At 43.7% G+C, this 16363-nt stretch overlaps 2 protein-coding genes across 2 annotated transcripts; both read left to right on the top strand.

The window, feature by feature from the left end:
- Positions 1-795: 795 nt before the first annotated feature.
- On the top strand, positions 796-2868 carry LOC133901881 (F-box protein At1g10780-like). Its single transcript, XM_062343416.1, has 3 exons — positions 796-1759; positions 1863-2143; positions 2240-2868. The coding sequence occupies exons 1-3, from the start codon at positions 997-999 to the stop codon at positions 2474-2476; spliced, it is 1281 nt and encodes a 426-aa protein (XP_062199400.1). The 5' UTR covers positions 796-996; the 3' UTR covers positions 2477-2868.
- Positions 2869-4056: 1188 nt separating this feature from the next.
- LOC133901407 (uncharacterized) lies at positions 4057-15658 on the top strand. The gene is made up of 7 exons (XM_062342785.1): positions 4057-4351; positions 4402-4636; positions 4689-4976; positions 5507-5630; positions 12620-12776; positions 13077-14100; positions 14188-15658. The coding sequence occupies exons 1-7, from the start codon at positions 4057-4059 to the stop codon at positions 15656-15658; spliced, it is 3594 nt and encodes a 1197-aa protein (XP_062198769.1).
- Positions 15659-16363: the final 705 nt, after the last annotated feature.

Here is a 16363-nt window from a genome sequence, read left to right as displayed (position 1 = left end):
GGGTCTCACGAGGGATGTGACGACCGGTGAATATTTTCCGAACCTTGATCCATCGTCCAACCAACCCTTGGCTCGCACGAACAGCGTAAGGTTTGCACGAACAAACTCCTTACGATATAATATGGTCCCGCGATCAACCTTTATTGATCGCGATACGTTCATACCTAGCCTGTCTAATTGCACTTATACTCCCTCTGATTATAAATGTAGATCGTTTTAGTCTTATCAACTATTATCTAAATATAAGTCATTCTCGAACTTCTATGCACTTTTTTTCTTTTGCTACCCTTGTTTAATAAATGCCACCATTCTCACAAATGAATGAGTTCTCTTTTTCAATACAGAATAAATAAAGGACAATAAAGTTATTTGAACTATTTTCTCTGTGTATAAGTCTAAAACGACCTATATTTACGATCGAAGGGAGTATCTACTTAAGTATTTTTTTACCGAAGCACCTCCTCCTGTGAACGAGCCATTCATTTTCATTTTAAACTAGAATAGAGCTATAAACTCCTAATCTAATATAGATGTGGCAGTTAAATTCCTACTCAAAACTGAACTATAGTAGTACGAGGAGTATAAATTTTTCTCGGATATGCGAAGAAATCAGCCTAGAGTAGGGCTACACTATCAAATCAGCGCAGAAACCCAGGAGCTCCGACAAGTGACAACCAATCCAGGCCCACGGCCCAGCTCCCCGCGTGTCCTCCGCACCAACGCTGCTGCGCCGCCGCCAACGCGGGAATTGCGAAGGGAAAAGAAACCCTCAGAGCCGCCTTCCCTCGTTTCAAACTCGTCGAATCCGAGCGAACGGTCGCCGAAATTTCAAAAACCCCACGCCCAACGAGCGGGCTCCTCCCCCTTTTCAAATTTCAAACCCCCTCCCCCACTCCCATCCCCACTCGAGCGTGCAATTTATCTATCCGTCTATCCAAGGCACCACATCGCATCGCGTGGCCTCTCGTGTGCGTGCTGGGGCATTTCGTCGAGCGGATGGAATGGGACGGCGACGGCGGCATGAACTCCGTCCCGGACGGCGTCGTGCAGCACGTCCTGTCGATGCTCAGCAACGTCCGCGACGTGGCCGCCTGCGCCTGCGTCTGCCGCCGCTGGCGCGACTGCGTGCCGTACCTCCCCGCGCTCTTCTTCCCGCGGAACGCGTTCGACGCGGCCGCCGCCGCCAGGGGCGCCGCGGACGAAGCCATCGGCCGGATGGTGGCCGCCGTCGCGCGCCTCAGGGAGCTCGTCATCTACTGCCCCTTCTCCATGGCGCGCCTCCCCGCCTGGATCGCCGCACGGAGCGCCACGCTCCGGGTGCTCGAGCTGCGGATGGACGCCGCCTCCGACAAGGCGGCGCCGGACGGCGGCCACCTCGACTGCATTGGCCTGGCAGCGAACCTGGAGGAGCTCCGGCTGTGGGGCGTCTCGCTCACTGCCGCGCCGGCGTGGGGGCGGATGGAGCGGCTCCGCGTGCTGGAGGTCGTCGGTGCGCAGCTGCGGGACAGCGCGGTCAAGGACGCCATCGCCGCCTGCCCCAACCTCACCGACCTGTCGCTGCTTGGCTGCGACTGCTCCGGCGCGGTGAACATCGAGCTTGAACTGCTCGAGCGGTGCCGGCTCGACATCCTCGGCGGCAGCAACTGCTCGCTCCTGCTCGCTGCGCCTCGCCTCGAGTCGCTCGAGGTCCAGGGCTTCACCTGGATCACTCTGCGTGGTGGCCACAGCCTCCGCCGCCTCTCAATCGCCAAAAGCACCGGTGCGCCCCTCATATACTAATCCTTATTCAGTAATTGGTCATTGTCCCAAGATAGTTCGTGTATTTTCGATGTGATTTGCAATTTCGCGATGAAACGATGCAGGGAGGGTGCACAAGGTGGACACTGGGAACCTCCCAGATCTGGACCACCTATCGCTGCGCGGCGTTCAGTGGAACTGGGCCGCGGTAAGCTCGGTGCTGCAGTGCGCGAGCGAGGTGAAGCACCTGATGATGAAGATCGAGTTCTGCGGCGACATGGACGCGCTCCAGCCGTTCCCGGAGGTTGATTTGGTCGACTTCTTCAACAGCCACCCCAAGCTCCGCAAGTTTGAGATCCATGGCGCCATGTTCGCTGCCCTGTGCCAGAAAAATAGCCTGAAAAACGTGAGTAAACAGTCATGGCATCGACTTGCTTATTGCTGTATTGCAACATTGTTCCTAATTTGATTCGTATGTCGAACATATCCCTTGTGCATGCAGTTGGATCCAAGGTTCCTTATCCCTTGCTTGGAAGAGGTTCTGATCACTGTGCGCTCGCCGCTCAATGCTGAGCAGAAGCTGAACACTCTCGAGTCGCTTGTTAAGTACGGTGTGAGGCTGCGGACGATGGTCATCAGAATCTCGCAAATGAAGAATTGCCATGATGCTGCTGATGATTTCTTTGAAGAGATTTGTAAGTTCAAGTACATGAACTACAAGAAAGTGCGAATTGAATAAATGGAGATGCTGTTGTGATTCTTAAGATTAATTTGATCGAGGACTTGATTTTTTATTGTATTCCCAGAATAATTTTATTGTCATTGTTGACAGGGGATTAATGTTCAGTCCTTCTGAGTAGCTTATGAAGTTATGTTGGTTGTTTGATACTCATCTAATCCATAGTTTGTGGACTAGAGGGTGTTGTTGTAACAATTTTTATTGAGTATTGTGATTTCAAACCATTGTTGAAATCAGTGTTCATAATTTTGGCCGAATTTCGGTCTTACCAGACCCCCCAAAAAATGGACATATCGGGCATACTGGTATTAGGTTTGAACAAAATTTGGCCAAATTTGAACTAATTTGGAATTTTCAGTAAAAAAACCCAAATTCTGGATTTTTTTGAAGAATTTTGGACTGAATTTAGTGAAATTTGAAATCGGCCATACTGGCTGGTCCCCATTTTTTTTTTCCTAAAACAAAATCCTAAACCTCGGTTGAAATCTTCTGTATTGCCTTTGCAAACATTTCTTTTGTGAACAGGTGCAACCATTCCATTCCGTCTCCAATGTGCAAATGCTCATGATTTCCTCAACTTGTTGTTGCCTCGAGTTGGCCAACTAGGTCGTGCCTATTGAGCTATTACAAGACCTACTATTATAGGTATGGCCTAGGCATAACATGCATAGTTGGGTCTGGGTTGATGCTTTGACATGATGTGCTAGCTTTGCCACCCTGTGCCACCGCTTGCTTTGCAGTGTTGCTAGCTTGGCCTGTCAGGCCTAGTTGGATAAGTTTTGTGCTGTCTTTCTTGACCCAGACACACCTTTCTCCAATTAACCCTTTTTGCTTGGTGACTCAGTTCCAACTTCGTAATAGCAAACAACTCAGTTGTTGATTTCTCTGAGCTGGCAGTGCATTTGGTTCCACAGTCTGAATTAGCAGATAATGCAAGGAGAAAACGTCAATGATTTAGGATCAACCCATAGCAGTGTGAAGTTACTGTGCTACAAATGCAAATAATTTGGGCACATGGCAACTAAGGGCAATGAGAAAAAGGATAAGGGAGGGAAGTTGAAATTGTATGGCTTTGCTATCCCTGATTAAGGTTTTTATTCTATCAAGATTCCTAGGGAGAAGCAGTTTAACACGAAGGCAGTGGGGATAGTGAAGATCATAGAAGGTGAGACAAATGAGAAGAAAGTGGAGGAGGAAATGAAGAATTTGATTGAGGCCAAATGGGATTGGCAAGTGAGGAAACTTTCTTCTGTTGAATTTTTGGTGGCATTCCCTAGTAAAGGTTCTCTAGAAATTTTCTCTAAACTATCTAGTTTGAACCTGAGTCTACATGATCTGAAGGTGCAAATTGTCAAATCCACAATTGATCACGAGGCTTTCTCTCTACTTCAATCATCTTGGGTTAAAATATATGGGTTAAAATCTCTAGGGAGGAAGAGATTGTGAAGGAAGTGGCTTCTCTGGCAAGGGAGCTAGTTGAAGTGACACTATCAATTTGGTTAGAGCTGGACTGGTTTGGGTCAAGATGAACTGCAGGAATGTAGATAATTTGAGGGGTTTTGTGGAAGTTTTTTTTCAATATGGTGGGTTTTGAGTTAAGATTTATATATGAGGATTACAAGGTAAAAGGTCCACCTCCACCTCCTAGTAAGCTTGATAACAATGATGATGATGATATGGGGGAGGATGGTGAGGATGAAGATTTTGAGGATGATTATTGGAGGGGGAGGGATAGATTCAGGAGGCCTGATAAACATAAGAGTGATAAAGCTACTTCTATTCCACCTTCCTCTCAGTCTTATGGAAAAAGGAATGATAATGAGATTCTTGTGGCTGGCAATGCTCTATCTCCTACCAAGGATGGTGGAGAAAATGGTATGAAGTTGGAAGTTTGGATTGTAACATACTTAATCTACTGTTGGAAGGGTGTCCTCAAAAGGTGGTTTCGCTTGCAATTAGCAAAGCTGTTATTGAGGATCAAACCAAAACAACTGATGAGCTGAACCTCATTTCACAAGTTGAAGAATCTCAGGACCAGGAAAGGGTGGAATTTATTAAACCTGTGGATAAGGATTGTGAAGTTGACATTGAGAATGTTTTGTCATCAGAAAAAGAGTTGGTTCCTTGCAGTGTGGACAATGTTCCTATGGGGAGCGGCCTGTCTGCAGCTAAAGTTTTTTGTGGGTGAAGAGAATGTTCTTATGTCTGACAGGGTGCCTGAGAAGGCTGATATCACTGACCAAGAGCCAGGGGAGGCCATTGTAGATATTCCTGATGGTATGCTGTTGGTTCATAACCTGGAGGGGCCTTACTTTCTACCAAAGGGAAAATGGCCTATTCTTACTACATCTGGTGGTGCCGAAATCAATGTGAGTATGGAAAGATGCTCTGCAATGCAAGAGATTGGTGATCATATTCCTAGGGTGGACTCTATTCTGGATGACAACTCTATTGGAGGTCTTGAGGAGGTGATGGAGATGAATCCTTGTGATCAGGAGTGGTCTGTTGCACTAAACAACAAGAAGAAATCTCCTACGTAGAAGAGGAAAAAGGGACATGTGGTTACTTCTCGCGAAAGTGAAAGAATTGTTAACCAAGGGGGATAACAGTGGAATCTAAGGCAGCTAGAAGAGTCCAAGTCAAGAACCTTAATATCTCAGGTATTACTATCTCAACTACCTCATTTACTATTTTTAATGATGTAGATGATGATTATTTAGAAGTTACTAGTGAGGTAGGAATTGTTTTTAATCCTGTGGAGGGGAATGTATTTAAGTGCTATAAAAGTTGAGGAAATAGCAACAGCTTCTATAGCTAAAGCTGAATACAAAGCCTATCTAGAAAAAAGAAGAGATCAAAAACAGTTATCAGAAGAGGATTGGCAGTTACTGTAGATGAAGATGGTTGATAATGAAGATAGAGCCAAAGAGCAACCCTCATACCTTTTTACCAGGAAGGGACCTGGCAGAAGGAAGAATGAGGGTAATAATCATAAACAGAAGAAATGAAATTTCTCTTTTGGAATGTTAGGGGTTTGGGTAAATTTGATAGAAGAAGGCAGGTTAGAGAGTTCATCCTGAAGGAAAGAGTGGATGTTGTTGGTCTGCAGGAAACTATCAAAGCTGACTTTACCGATAGGGAGCTATCTGATTTGGTTGGATCTTCTCCCTTTAGTTGGCATTGGGTCCCTGCCCATGGGACATTCTGGTGGTATCATCTTAGGGGTTAAAGATGAACTACTAGAGGTTGAAGGGAAAGACTGTGGTGGGTTTTTTTGTTAGTAAGGTGTTAAGGAACAAACTTCTTAATTTTAGGTGGGAGCTTATTGTGGTTTATGGTCCCGCACAACATATGAGAGCCTCTGATTTCATCATTGAGCTATCTAGGAAATGCATTTTGTGCTCTCTACCTTTGGTCATTGGAGGTGATTTCAACTTGATCAGATGTTCTAAGGATAAGAACAATGACAATATTGATCAAAGGTTGATGGAAAAGTTTAACATGTTTATTGATCTTCACTAGCTGCTGGAAATCAGAAGGAGTGGGCCTCGGTATACTGGACTAACAAACAAACTTGCCTAGTTATGGTTAACTTGGACAAGATTTTTGTGATAGCTAATTGGGAACAAAGGTTTCCCTTTTGTTTTTCTTGGAGTAAAACCAGTGTTGGCTCTAATCATTGCCCTATTTTCTTGGATTCAGGGCAGAATTCAGGAAAGAGGCAGAAATATTTTTATTTTGAAAAAAAAACAATGGTTGTTGCAAGATTGTTTTAGATATTTATTGATAGCAAAATGGATGGAGATCAGAAATAGATTTAGACAATACAGATACTCCTTGGATATTTGGCTTGGGTGCCTTAGTTCATACAGACAATTTTTTAGGGGCTGAACTGCTAATTTAGGGGGTCAATACAAAAGAGACAAGGCTAATCTTTTATTGCAGCTTGAGGTTCTGGATAAGAAAGGTGAGTCTATGGTTTTATTGCCTGAAGAATGGTCTCTTAGGTATCATATTGAAAAAGATTTAGAGAAAATATGTACCATAGAAGAGTGGTATTGGCAGCAGAGGGGTGATGAGACCTGATTGACAAAGGGTGATGCTAATGCTGAGTTTTTTCATGTAGTTGCTAATGGGAGAAGAAGAAAGTGCACCATTGTTTCTCTAGAGTCTGAGAATTGAACTATCTTTGAAAGTGAAGATTTGGTCCAGCATATTACTGGTTTTTACATGAATTTGTTTGGTTCTGTGCCTGATAAGGATGTCAGGCTGCAAGCTAGTTTTTTTTGGGGGTGGGGGGGGGGGGGGTTAGAATCTGCTCTCTAATGAAGACAAGGATCTTTTGATCAGACTCTTCTCTGAGGAGGAAGTGGAAAAGACAATTTCTGAAATGAAGATTGATTCTGCTCCAAGTCCAAATGGTTTAGTGCGACCTTTTTCAAGAGGTTTTGGGGGCTCATTAAACCTAAAATCGTGAGGATGGTGCTGGACTTTCAAAATCACATCTTGGACCTGAAAAGATTGAACTATGGTGTCATCACATTGATACGAAAAAATAAAGAAGCTAATAACATTAAACAATATAGGCCAATTTTTTTTTTCTTAATTTGGATTTCAAGATCTTCTCCAAGCTTATGACAAGCATTATGAATCTGGTTGTTCATCAATGTATTAGTAAGAGTCAGATAGCTTTTATTCAAGGCAAGATATCCTCGACGGTGTGGTTATGCTTCACGAGACCATTCATGAGTTAAAGAGGTAAAAAAGGAAAGGGGTAATCTTGAAGCTAGACTTTGAGAAGGCTTATGACAAAGTAAGGTGGGGCTTTGTGCAGGAGGTCCTTGAGGGTAAGGGCTTCCCATAGGACTAGATTGATTGGACGATGCAGACTATTCAAGGGGGAGAGTCTGTATTAATATAAATTGTCAGAGGAGCTCCTATTTTAAAACATATCAAGGGTTAAGACAGGGAGATCCTTTCTCTCCACTTCTCTTTAATATTGTGGCTGACTCCCTGGCTGGTCTTTTGGATAAGGCTAAGGGCAAGGAGCTCATTAAAGGTTGTCTTGGACCACCTTTTACCAGGGGGTTTGACTCATATACAATATACAAATGACACTGTGATCATGACTGAAGGTGATGATAGTTCCATTCTTTATCTCAAATTCATCTTGTATTATTTTGAATGGTTGTCTAATTTAAAGATTAACTACCATGAGAGTGAAGCCTATGTGTTTGGTATGGTGGAGGATGATCAGCACATAATTGCCAATATGCTTAATTGCAAATTGGGTAGCCTGCCTCTGAAATATTTGGGAATCCCTATTGATGACCATGTGTTGGGCTTGATGACTTTTGGAAGTGTTGTGGAGAAACTAAGAAAAATGCTTAATCCTTGGAAAGGTAAATATTTGTCTTCAAGGGAAGTCTCATTCATACCAATTCATCTTTGAGTGCATTACCAACTTATACCATGGGTTTTTTTTTTATCTTTTACCGAATGACACTCATATGAAAATGGATACCATATGAGCTAATTTTTTCTGGAGAGGGGCCTCTGGAAATTTTAAGGATCATATGGTGAAATGGAAGGATGTTTGCTGCCCAAAGGACCAAGGAGGTCTTGGGATTGTTATAAGAAAAAATTGAATGAATGTTTGATCACCAAATGGATCTAGAAACTGTATAAAAATTGGAATGAGGACCGGTGTCAGATGTTAAGAGCTAAATACATGTCTGATGGTGACTTTTACAATTCTTCTGCTGCAAAGGGTTCCTAATTTTGGCAAGGGTTACATAAAGGAAAGCATCTTTTCAAATGGGGGTGCTATTCATCATGTTGGCAATGGGAAATTGACACTGTCGGTGAATCAGGAACCGGGGGTCCCCGAATCCCGAGGCCAGGCCAGTAATCCGCCACGTGGCGCCATCCCGCGGAGTTTCCTCCGCGAGGTAAAAAAGATTAAGTCCCGGGAGAGGGCGCTCGGGGCCACAGTCAGTGGTCCCCGAGTACCCAAGTTCCCCGATGATCTACAAAGTCTAAGTACCGGGAAGAAAGTGCTCGGGGAGGTATACGGTGACCCCCAAGCACCCGAGTTCCCCGACGATCAGGAAAGCTAAATACCGGGAGGAATGTGCCCGGGGCAGCGAGCGGTGGTCCGCTGGGCACCCGAGTATCCCGAGGACCCACTGAAGGAAGCTCCGGGAGAGAGTGCTCGGGGCTGCGTGCAGCAGCCCCCGAGCACTCGGTCCCCCGAGGATCCGTACAAGCGTGCCCGGGAGAGAGTGCTCGGGGAGGTGAACAGTACCCCCGAGCACTCGGTTCCCCGAGGATCAAGAAAGGGCATTCTCGGGAGAGAGTGCTCGGGGAGGTGAACAGTGACCTCCGAGCACTCGGTTCCCCGACGACTCAGAGAGCCCCCTGACAATGGCCCCCGAGGGGCCCACTAATGAGGTGTCAGCCAGTCAAAGGCCCAAAGCCGCATTTAAAGAGAGCGCGTGGCATGTCACCTCCAACTGCTCCCGCCACGCTCGGTGTCAGTTCCTACCACATTCTGGCAGAAGGGCGTGGGGTCATTAAATGCATGGGTCCCATCCTGTGCCATCCGGCCCGTCTCGGGATAACGTCGTTAGGGCCGAGGCGTTCCGTCTGCCACGCTGCTGTGGCAGGAGAACAAGATAGGGCGGGCACGCCGGGCCGCTCTGCGGTTGCCCGGTGGGCCCTCTCCACGGCGTCCGTTGCCAGTGCATTTATGGTGACGGATGATCGGGTGTGGGACGCATTTTCCACCCCCGGTCACTTCGCACAGAAGTGATGATGATGCCCTTTCCATTTATGGTATCTTGGAACTCGTGCCCCCCTCCCGTTCGGGGCACGCTACTGTCGGCGGGTATTTAAAGCCGCCGGCAGCACGGACAGAAGAGAGGTTTTTTGGAGAAGTTTTTGAAGCAGCGAAGAGAAGAGAAGATCGAGAGCACCCAAAGCCAGCAGATACACGCAGACCGAAGAACAAGGAGCCCCAGGCTCTAAGATAGATCAACATTCTTGTAACCAGTAACATCCTTGAGGGACATTCTCAAGGCATTTATAGTATACATACAGGAGTAGGGTGTTACGCCTCCGTGCAGCCCGACCTGTCTAAACACCAGCGCATTTACTCCGTTCCGCACTAGATCATTCCGCCTCACCGGCCATCGCATTCATACCCTTTTATTTCTCCGGTGAACATATTCAGGATCATCCCCCCGGCCGAATCTCTAAAAAGGGGTCCCTCAGGATCCCTGCGACAGGAGTTAACCCTCCGACAGACACAGTCCTAGAATAATGTTTGGTTTTGACAAACAACGCTGAGGATTCAATTTCCTAGGATTTTCACTGCATGTTCTAATCCTACTACTAAGGTGGCAGACTATGCTAAGGAGGGTTGGAGTATGGATTTTCGAAGATTTTTTGGGGAGTTGGAAATTCTGGAATGGGAATCCTTGCAAGTTCCACTGAATGACGTGTGTCTCACGGGTGAGATGGACAGTATTGAGTGAGCCCTTCCTCTCTCCAAGAAGTTTACTAACAGATCCTTGTATAACTTTCTTTCCTACAATGGTATACAACAATGATTATTTCAAAAACTCTGGAAGTGCAAATTGCCTTTGAAAATCATAATCTTCCTTTGCCAGTTGTTTCAGAAGAAAGTTCACTCTAGCCATCAATTGAAAAAGAGGCAGAGGCGAGGTAGTGAGTTTTGTGTTTTGTGTAGGTGCACTGAAGTAACTGATCACATCTTTTTCAATTGTGTGCTTGCTCGTTTCTTATGGAGAATCTTATCGGAAGTTTTTGGCTGGGAGGGCTAGCCAACATATATTGATAACCTATTGTAGTAATGGATCATTAATAACTTTGGCGTTCATTACAAATTAAGTCTTTTTCTGTTTGCAGATTTAGCTTGGGCTCTCTAGAGCATGAGGAACAGGATGGCAATCCAAAAATAGGATGACATTAAAACAGGATGGCATTAAAAAAAAGGATGACATTAAAACAGGATGTAATTTCTTACTTACATAGGTGGAAGCTAATTCTTAAGGCGAATGACAAGGAGAAGGTGGACCAAATCTCAGCAAGGTGCTGCCCTGGATAAAGAACTTCCATCCCTTTTCGTTACATATCTCGGATGTTATGATTCTGTAATAGTGTAGTTGGAGGGTCTCGTATCTAGTCGTTGTGAGAGGTTATCTCTTTTTAACTTTGGCTTAAACCCGTGTTTCCAGTGATGTAAGACTTGGTTTCGCTTTCAATATAAGCAGGATAAATCCTTTTGTCCAAAGAAAAAGCAGTGTGAAGTCAAAAACAGTAGGTTTATATGTTTTGTGGTAGACCGAATTTGGTTCAACGTCCATTTCATCATCATCACATACATACCTTGCCCACTGACTTGAGTGAGTCAATCTGCTCCTTGGATGCATCCGCTACCTGGTAGGCAATAAAGAACAAGAATAATTCAACGGTTGAACACATATCGTATTTACCAGACTCATCTTGCGGTATAGTTTCCGTTCGCTGATCTTTTTAATTATAGAATAGGCAAGAGAGCTACTTAACACTGATTCCAATTATTAATTTTATTTTCTCAACCATGAGGAGAGACACCTCAAGCATTTTTTAAATTTAAGGTAGATCGAACGCTGACTAACTAGAAAACTCGCTCTTCTTAAGGAGGTAACCACAAACTGGTGCGCTCCGGGTTCAAGCCTAGGTGGCCACCCTCTCTACTGGAGACACTAACCAAATGAGCTACTACTCAGTTTACTGATTTCAATTATTGCTTGTTCAAAAAAGAAATAACTAAGTAAGTTCTAGAAATTGGTGGAACATGTATATTTTCTATCTTTATCAAATGTTTAGCTCATGTTAGAATCTTGGGGGAACATGCGTTCCTTGTGTCGCAAAGACACAAACTTGATAATTTGTGCAATTTGTATAATCTTAAACAATCAAGTTTCTTATGCTCAAATAAGATCCAACATTGTTGATTTGAAGCCTCGAGGTATTTGTCGTACCTAGTCGCGTGACACTTCGTTTGGATAAGAGACAGCTTGAGAATAAAAAGAATAAAAATAAAAAATGTGCTAAAATGATCAACTCTGTTATAGTCACTTGATCTAACTAAGTCTTGGTTTCATATGTGAGCGTTTGCAAAGCATTATGTCTTGAGTGCTTTTTTGTCTAGTTTGGGATTGAAGTTAGCTAGTTCTTAATGCTTGTATTGCCTCAGTATGAGTGGATTCTTATGTGGTGATCTTATTTAATATGATTCGGCTATGTGAATCTAAATGAGGCCCTTCAGTTTAGCTTGTGTAACTGTATGTTTTTGAACATTTGTGCAATCGGGAGCTCCTCATTCCACTCCTCATAGCCCTTTGAAGTTTCTAGCTCTTGCAAATGCTTTTGAAAGCTATTAGATTGCATGTTCATGCATTGCATGGTACTTTTATCCTTGATGTTTGCATTGCCAAAGAGGGAGAACATTCGCTATACACAAAAAATTTGCTATACACAAAGAATCTTGCATAAATGAAATATAATGAACCTATGCATTCATCAAGGGGGAGCATTTGAGTTTTCATCACAATTTTTGGGGTTTTGCAATCTTCTTATGCCAAGTGACATCTTCTTTTGCTCTTTCTTGAGTTCTTGGTCACTTGGATGAGTTTCTTGGGTTTTCTTCAAACCAATTCTTTGTACTTTGTGAAGTTGTCAATACACTCATCAAGGGGGAGATTGAGAAATCAAGTTAAAATATCCTTGATTTGTATGTGATGAGTGATTTAAAATGGTGTTAATTTGGTTTGATAATTTTGAGATTGCATGGGCATGGTTATGTACTGCAGTCAGGGGCGGATGGACCATTATGGCGTGGTATGGCGCCCGCCATACCTTGATTTTAGCCCAGCCATTAAGCCTACTGACTCATATGAATATTACCTTTAGTATTTCAGCAGCCCAGTAAGACAGCAAGGCCGCAAGGCAAGCCCACAAGCCAGTTAGTCAAGTCTGTATCGATTTAGCACTCCGCAGGCTGCAGCAAGTATCAATTCTTTATTTCCTTCCGTGACGATACGGCTGCGTTTGATCTTGCACCATTGCACGCAGCGTGCGGACGGCGGCGCCCTGCGCGGCTTGGCCTCAGCGGCGCCTCTTCTTGCCCAGTCGTGGCCGCCGCGCTGGATGTGGAGCCGTGGAGGGCTCTTGCGTGAGGTGGCTGTGGAGAGCTCCTGCGCGCGGTGCGACTTGTCCTCGACGGCGCTCGGTGCGGCTCGGCCTCGAGGCCTCGACCTCATCCTCGCCGGCGGTTCAGCAACATTGAGCTCCTCCCGTAGGCAGTAGGCAGCGCTCGGCCACCCGGGAGCCCTGAGGGCTGAGGCCACAGGCCAGTGCAACTGCGCAAATCACAAGATGCTACCTCAAAACCAGAAAATTAAGGGCAAATCTAAAACTAGAGGTAGTTGGAATTTGAAAACAATTTATTTGTTGTCGAATCATTAAAATTAGTTGTGCCATTGTTTGATTATTTGCTTTTTGTTTATGATTTTACCATTTTGGTACGCAGATATAAAGAGCTATTTTAGCAGCTCGAACCTGGGTGCTCATACAAGCGGAAACAATGCGAATACTGTACAAGGAGAAGAGCCCCATGGCCAAGAGGATGTTAGAGTTGAAGTCATAATAGCCGCACAAGAGGAAGAGGTCCAAGAAGAAGTTCGTGCTGAGATTGAAGATGTCCATGAAGAAGCAACACCGGCAGATGTTGAAGTTGGAGGTATCAAAGAGTTTAATCCGGATCACATTATTGTTGATCCAGGACTTCGTATTCCAATTGATAATTTTCATCCCAACATAAGAGATAAAGTTAGAATGGCTTTTGTGGCGAAGGGTCCGACTCAACCAAATGGTCCTAATTATCCTCGTGATCAATATGGGAGGAGCTTTCGTGAAGCATGGTATGAAAAATATCATTGGTTAGAATATAGTGTGGATAAGAATTCGGCTTATTGCTTCTATTGCTTTCTTTTTAAACAAGATCCCTTGGATGAAAAATTTGGTCATGATGTCTTTACGAAAAAAGGGTTTAACACTTGGAAGAATGCATACAGAATATTTCCTCTTCATGTTGGTGGCCCTAGTAGTGTCCACAACCAAGCAAGGACTGCATATGAAGATTTTCAAAATCAAAGGACAAGTGTGAAACATAAGGTTACAACTTATACCAAAGAAGCAATAGCCAAGTACGAAACTCGTTTGGATACATCTTTGGGTATTGTAAGTTATCTTGCATTGCAAGGTGAGCCATTTCGTGGACACGATGAATCCTCTTCTTCCTTGAATAAGGGAAACTTTCTAGAGTTTCTTGATTGGTACAAAGAAAGAAATGAGGAAGTGAGGCTTGCATTTGATGAGCTATGTCCTATAAATGCCCAAATGACTTCCCCAACAATTCAAAAGGAACTTACAAAATGTTGTGCAGTGGAGATCACCAAAGCAATAAAGGAAGAGATGGGGGGTTGTCTATTCTCTGTTCTTGTTGATGAATCTCGTGATATATCGGTCAAAGAACAAATGGCTGTGGTTGTGAGGTAAGATTTTGGTTATCTTATGTATTTATTCTTTTGGTTGAGAAATTTTTTTGTTCTAATCAACTAATTGTATCATTTGTCATATAGATTTGTTAGCAAAAAAGGAGAATTAATTGAAAGATTTTTGGGTATCAAGCATGTCACAGACACAACATCAGATGCATTAAAGAGAGCATTGGTTGAGGTGCTTGGTGAACATGGACTACTCATTGCAAAAATACGAGGGCAAGGGTATGATGGAGCTTCTAATATGAGGGGAGAATTCAATGGCCTTCAAAAGATGATACGTGATGAGAACCCATATGCTTTCTATATACATTGCTTTGCTCACAAATTGCAGTTGGTAGTTGTTGCCGTCTCAAGATGTTGTTCATCTATTGAGGATTTCTTCGACTATGTGGCCTTGATTGTGAATACCACTAGTTCATCTTGTAGAAGGAAGGATTTATTGCTTGATAAGCATCGCAGAAATCTTTTGGCTAAGTTGGAGAGTGGTGAGATGTCAACAGGAAGAGGGAAACATCAAGAAACATCCTTGGCTAGACCTGGAGATACAAGATGGGGCTCCCATTACAAGACTTTACTTCGTATTGAATCAATGTGGGATTCAGTGATAGAAGTGCTTGGTATCGTGCAAGAGGATGTGCGTAATCCATGTCGAGCAGGAGGTTTGGTGCATATAATGGAATCTTTTAGCTTCGTGCTCATCATGAAGATGATGTTGCAAATCCTTCGCATTACAAATGAGCTATCTCTTCTCTTGCAAAGAAAGGATCAGAATGTTGTTCAGGCAATGTCTTTGGTTATTGATGTGAACACACGTTTAATCAACTTAAGGAACCATGGTTGGGAGCCACTATTTGAAGAATCCAAAGAATTCTGCAATGCAAATGATATTCCAATACCAAATATGGATGAAGCGGTACCAAGATGGGGCCGATCAAGAAAAGGGGGGAGAAACAACATCACTCAAGACCATCATTATCGTGTTGACACCTTCTATGCTGCTATAGATGCTATTATCACCGAGTTGGATCATCGCTTTAATGAGGTATCTACAGAATTGCTTGTTAACTTTTCTTGTCTTGACCCAAGAGACTCCTTCTCTAAGTTTAATGTGGATAAGCTAGCTCGGCTTACAGAGATCTATTGTGCGGATTTCTCCTTTGATGAACGTAAGGGTATAAAAGATCAACTCAAAACATTCATTATTCACGTGCGAAGACTCGAGGAGTTTAGAATTTGTCATGATCTTGCAAGCCTAGCCAAAAAGATGGTTGAACTTGAAAGGCATATTGTATTCCCTTCGGTCTATCGCCTCATCGAGTTGGCATTGCTTCTACCGGTGGCGACGGCATCGGTTGAAAGGGCCTTCTCGGCAATGAAGATTATTAAGACCGAGTTGCGCAACAAAATGTCTGATGCTTGGTGTAATGATTTGATGGTGTGCTACATCGAGCGAGGGATATTTAAAGGACTTGATTTTGGTAAAATTAAGAAAGAGTTTCAAAAGAAAGGTAGGCGAATACCATTGCCTAGGTCTCCTAGGCGCAATTAAAGCTTCCATATCGGTATGTCTTTTGTCTTTTACTTGCCTATTATATGTTTCTATCTCAAATATGATACTACTAAATTTTTTGATGTCCAACTTTCATTTTATATATTTACATGTGGATTCTATTTGGTGATTATATTTAGTGTCATATAATTTTATTACTATATAGATAACTTTTATTTTACACTATACATTATTGTCTATGCTACCGACTCCGCCATACCTAAAATCTAATCCTGCCTCCGCCACTGACTGCAGTTATGATCATAACTAACTAAAGTTACGGAGAAAATAAAGTTGACATGTTTTTCTCCGAGTACAGGAAAATTATACACGCCAGATGATCCGGTGCTGAAGAAAATAAACTCACCGGATGATCCGGCGTTCATATACATATGCCAGAGCATTTCCACAAAGAAACAAAAACTTAAGTACACGTCTGATGGTTCGATGTTGGGCATCAGTGAACGTCGGAGTTTTTTTTGCAGAGAGGTTGCAAGTCGATTATGGTGAACTTGCATGCACCAGATGGTTTGGCGATGAACATGTATACGTTGGAGTATTTCATCCCAGAGGCAAAGATTAAAGTATACACCGGATAGTCCGGCGATAAATGGAAGTGAATGCCGGAGCTTGTCTTGCATAGAGTTTGCAAACTGGTTCTGGTGGACTTGTACTCGCCGGATGGTCCAACATTCAAAGGGATGA

The sequence above is a fragment of the Phragmites australis genome, chromosome 20 (genome assembly GCF_958298935.1).
Source record: "Phragmites australis chromosome 20, lpPhrAust1.1, whole genome shotgun sequence".
Taxonomy (NCBI): domain Eukaryota; kingdom Viridiplantae; phylum Streptophyta; class Magnoliopsida; order Poales; family Poaceae; genus Phragmites; species Phragmites australis.
Note: the sequence above shows the minus strand (reverse complement) of the source record. Positions and strands in the feature narration are given on the sequence as shown.

Coding starts and splice junctions, on each gene's coding strand:
- LOC133901881 (XM_062343416.1), top strand. CDS start 997: ATGGAATGGGACGGCGACGGCGGCATGAACTCCGTCCCGGACGGCGTC. Junction 1,760..1,862: donor CTCAATCGCCAAAAGCACCG/GTGCGCCCCTCA, acceptor GAAACGATGCAG/GGAGGGTGCACAAGGTGGAC. Junction 2,144..2,239: donor AGAAAAATAGCCTGAAAAAC/GTGAGTAAACAG, acceptor TTGTGCATGCAG/TTGGATCCAAGGTTCCTTAT.
- LOC133901407 (XM_062342785.1), top strand. CDS start 4,057: ATGGTGGGTTTTGAGTTAAGATTTATATATGAGGATTACAAGGTAAAA. Junction 4,637..4,688: donor GTTCCTATGGGGAGCGGCCT/GTCTGCAGCTAA, acceptor TATGTCTGACAG/GGTGCCTGAGAAGGCTGATA. Junction 5,631..12,619: donor ATAGGGAGCTATCTGATTTG/GTTGGATCTTCT, acceptor CATTGCACGCAG/CGTGCGGACGGCGGCGCCCT.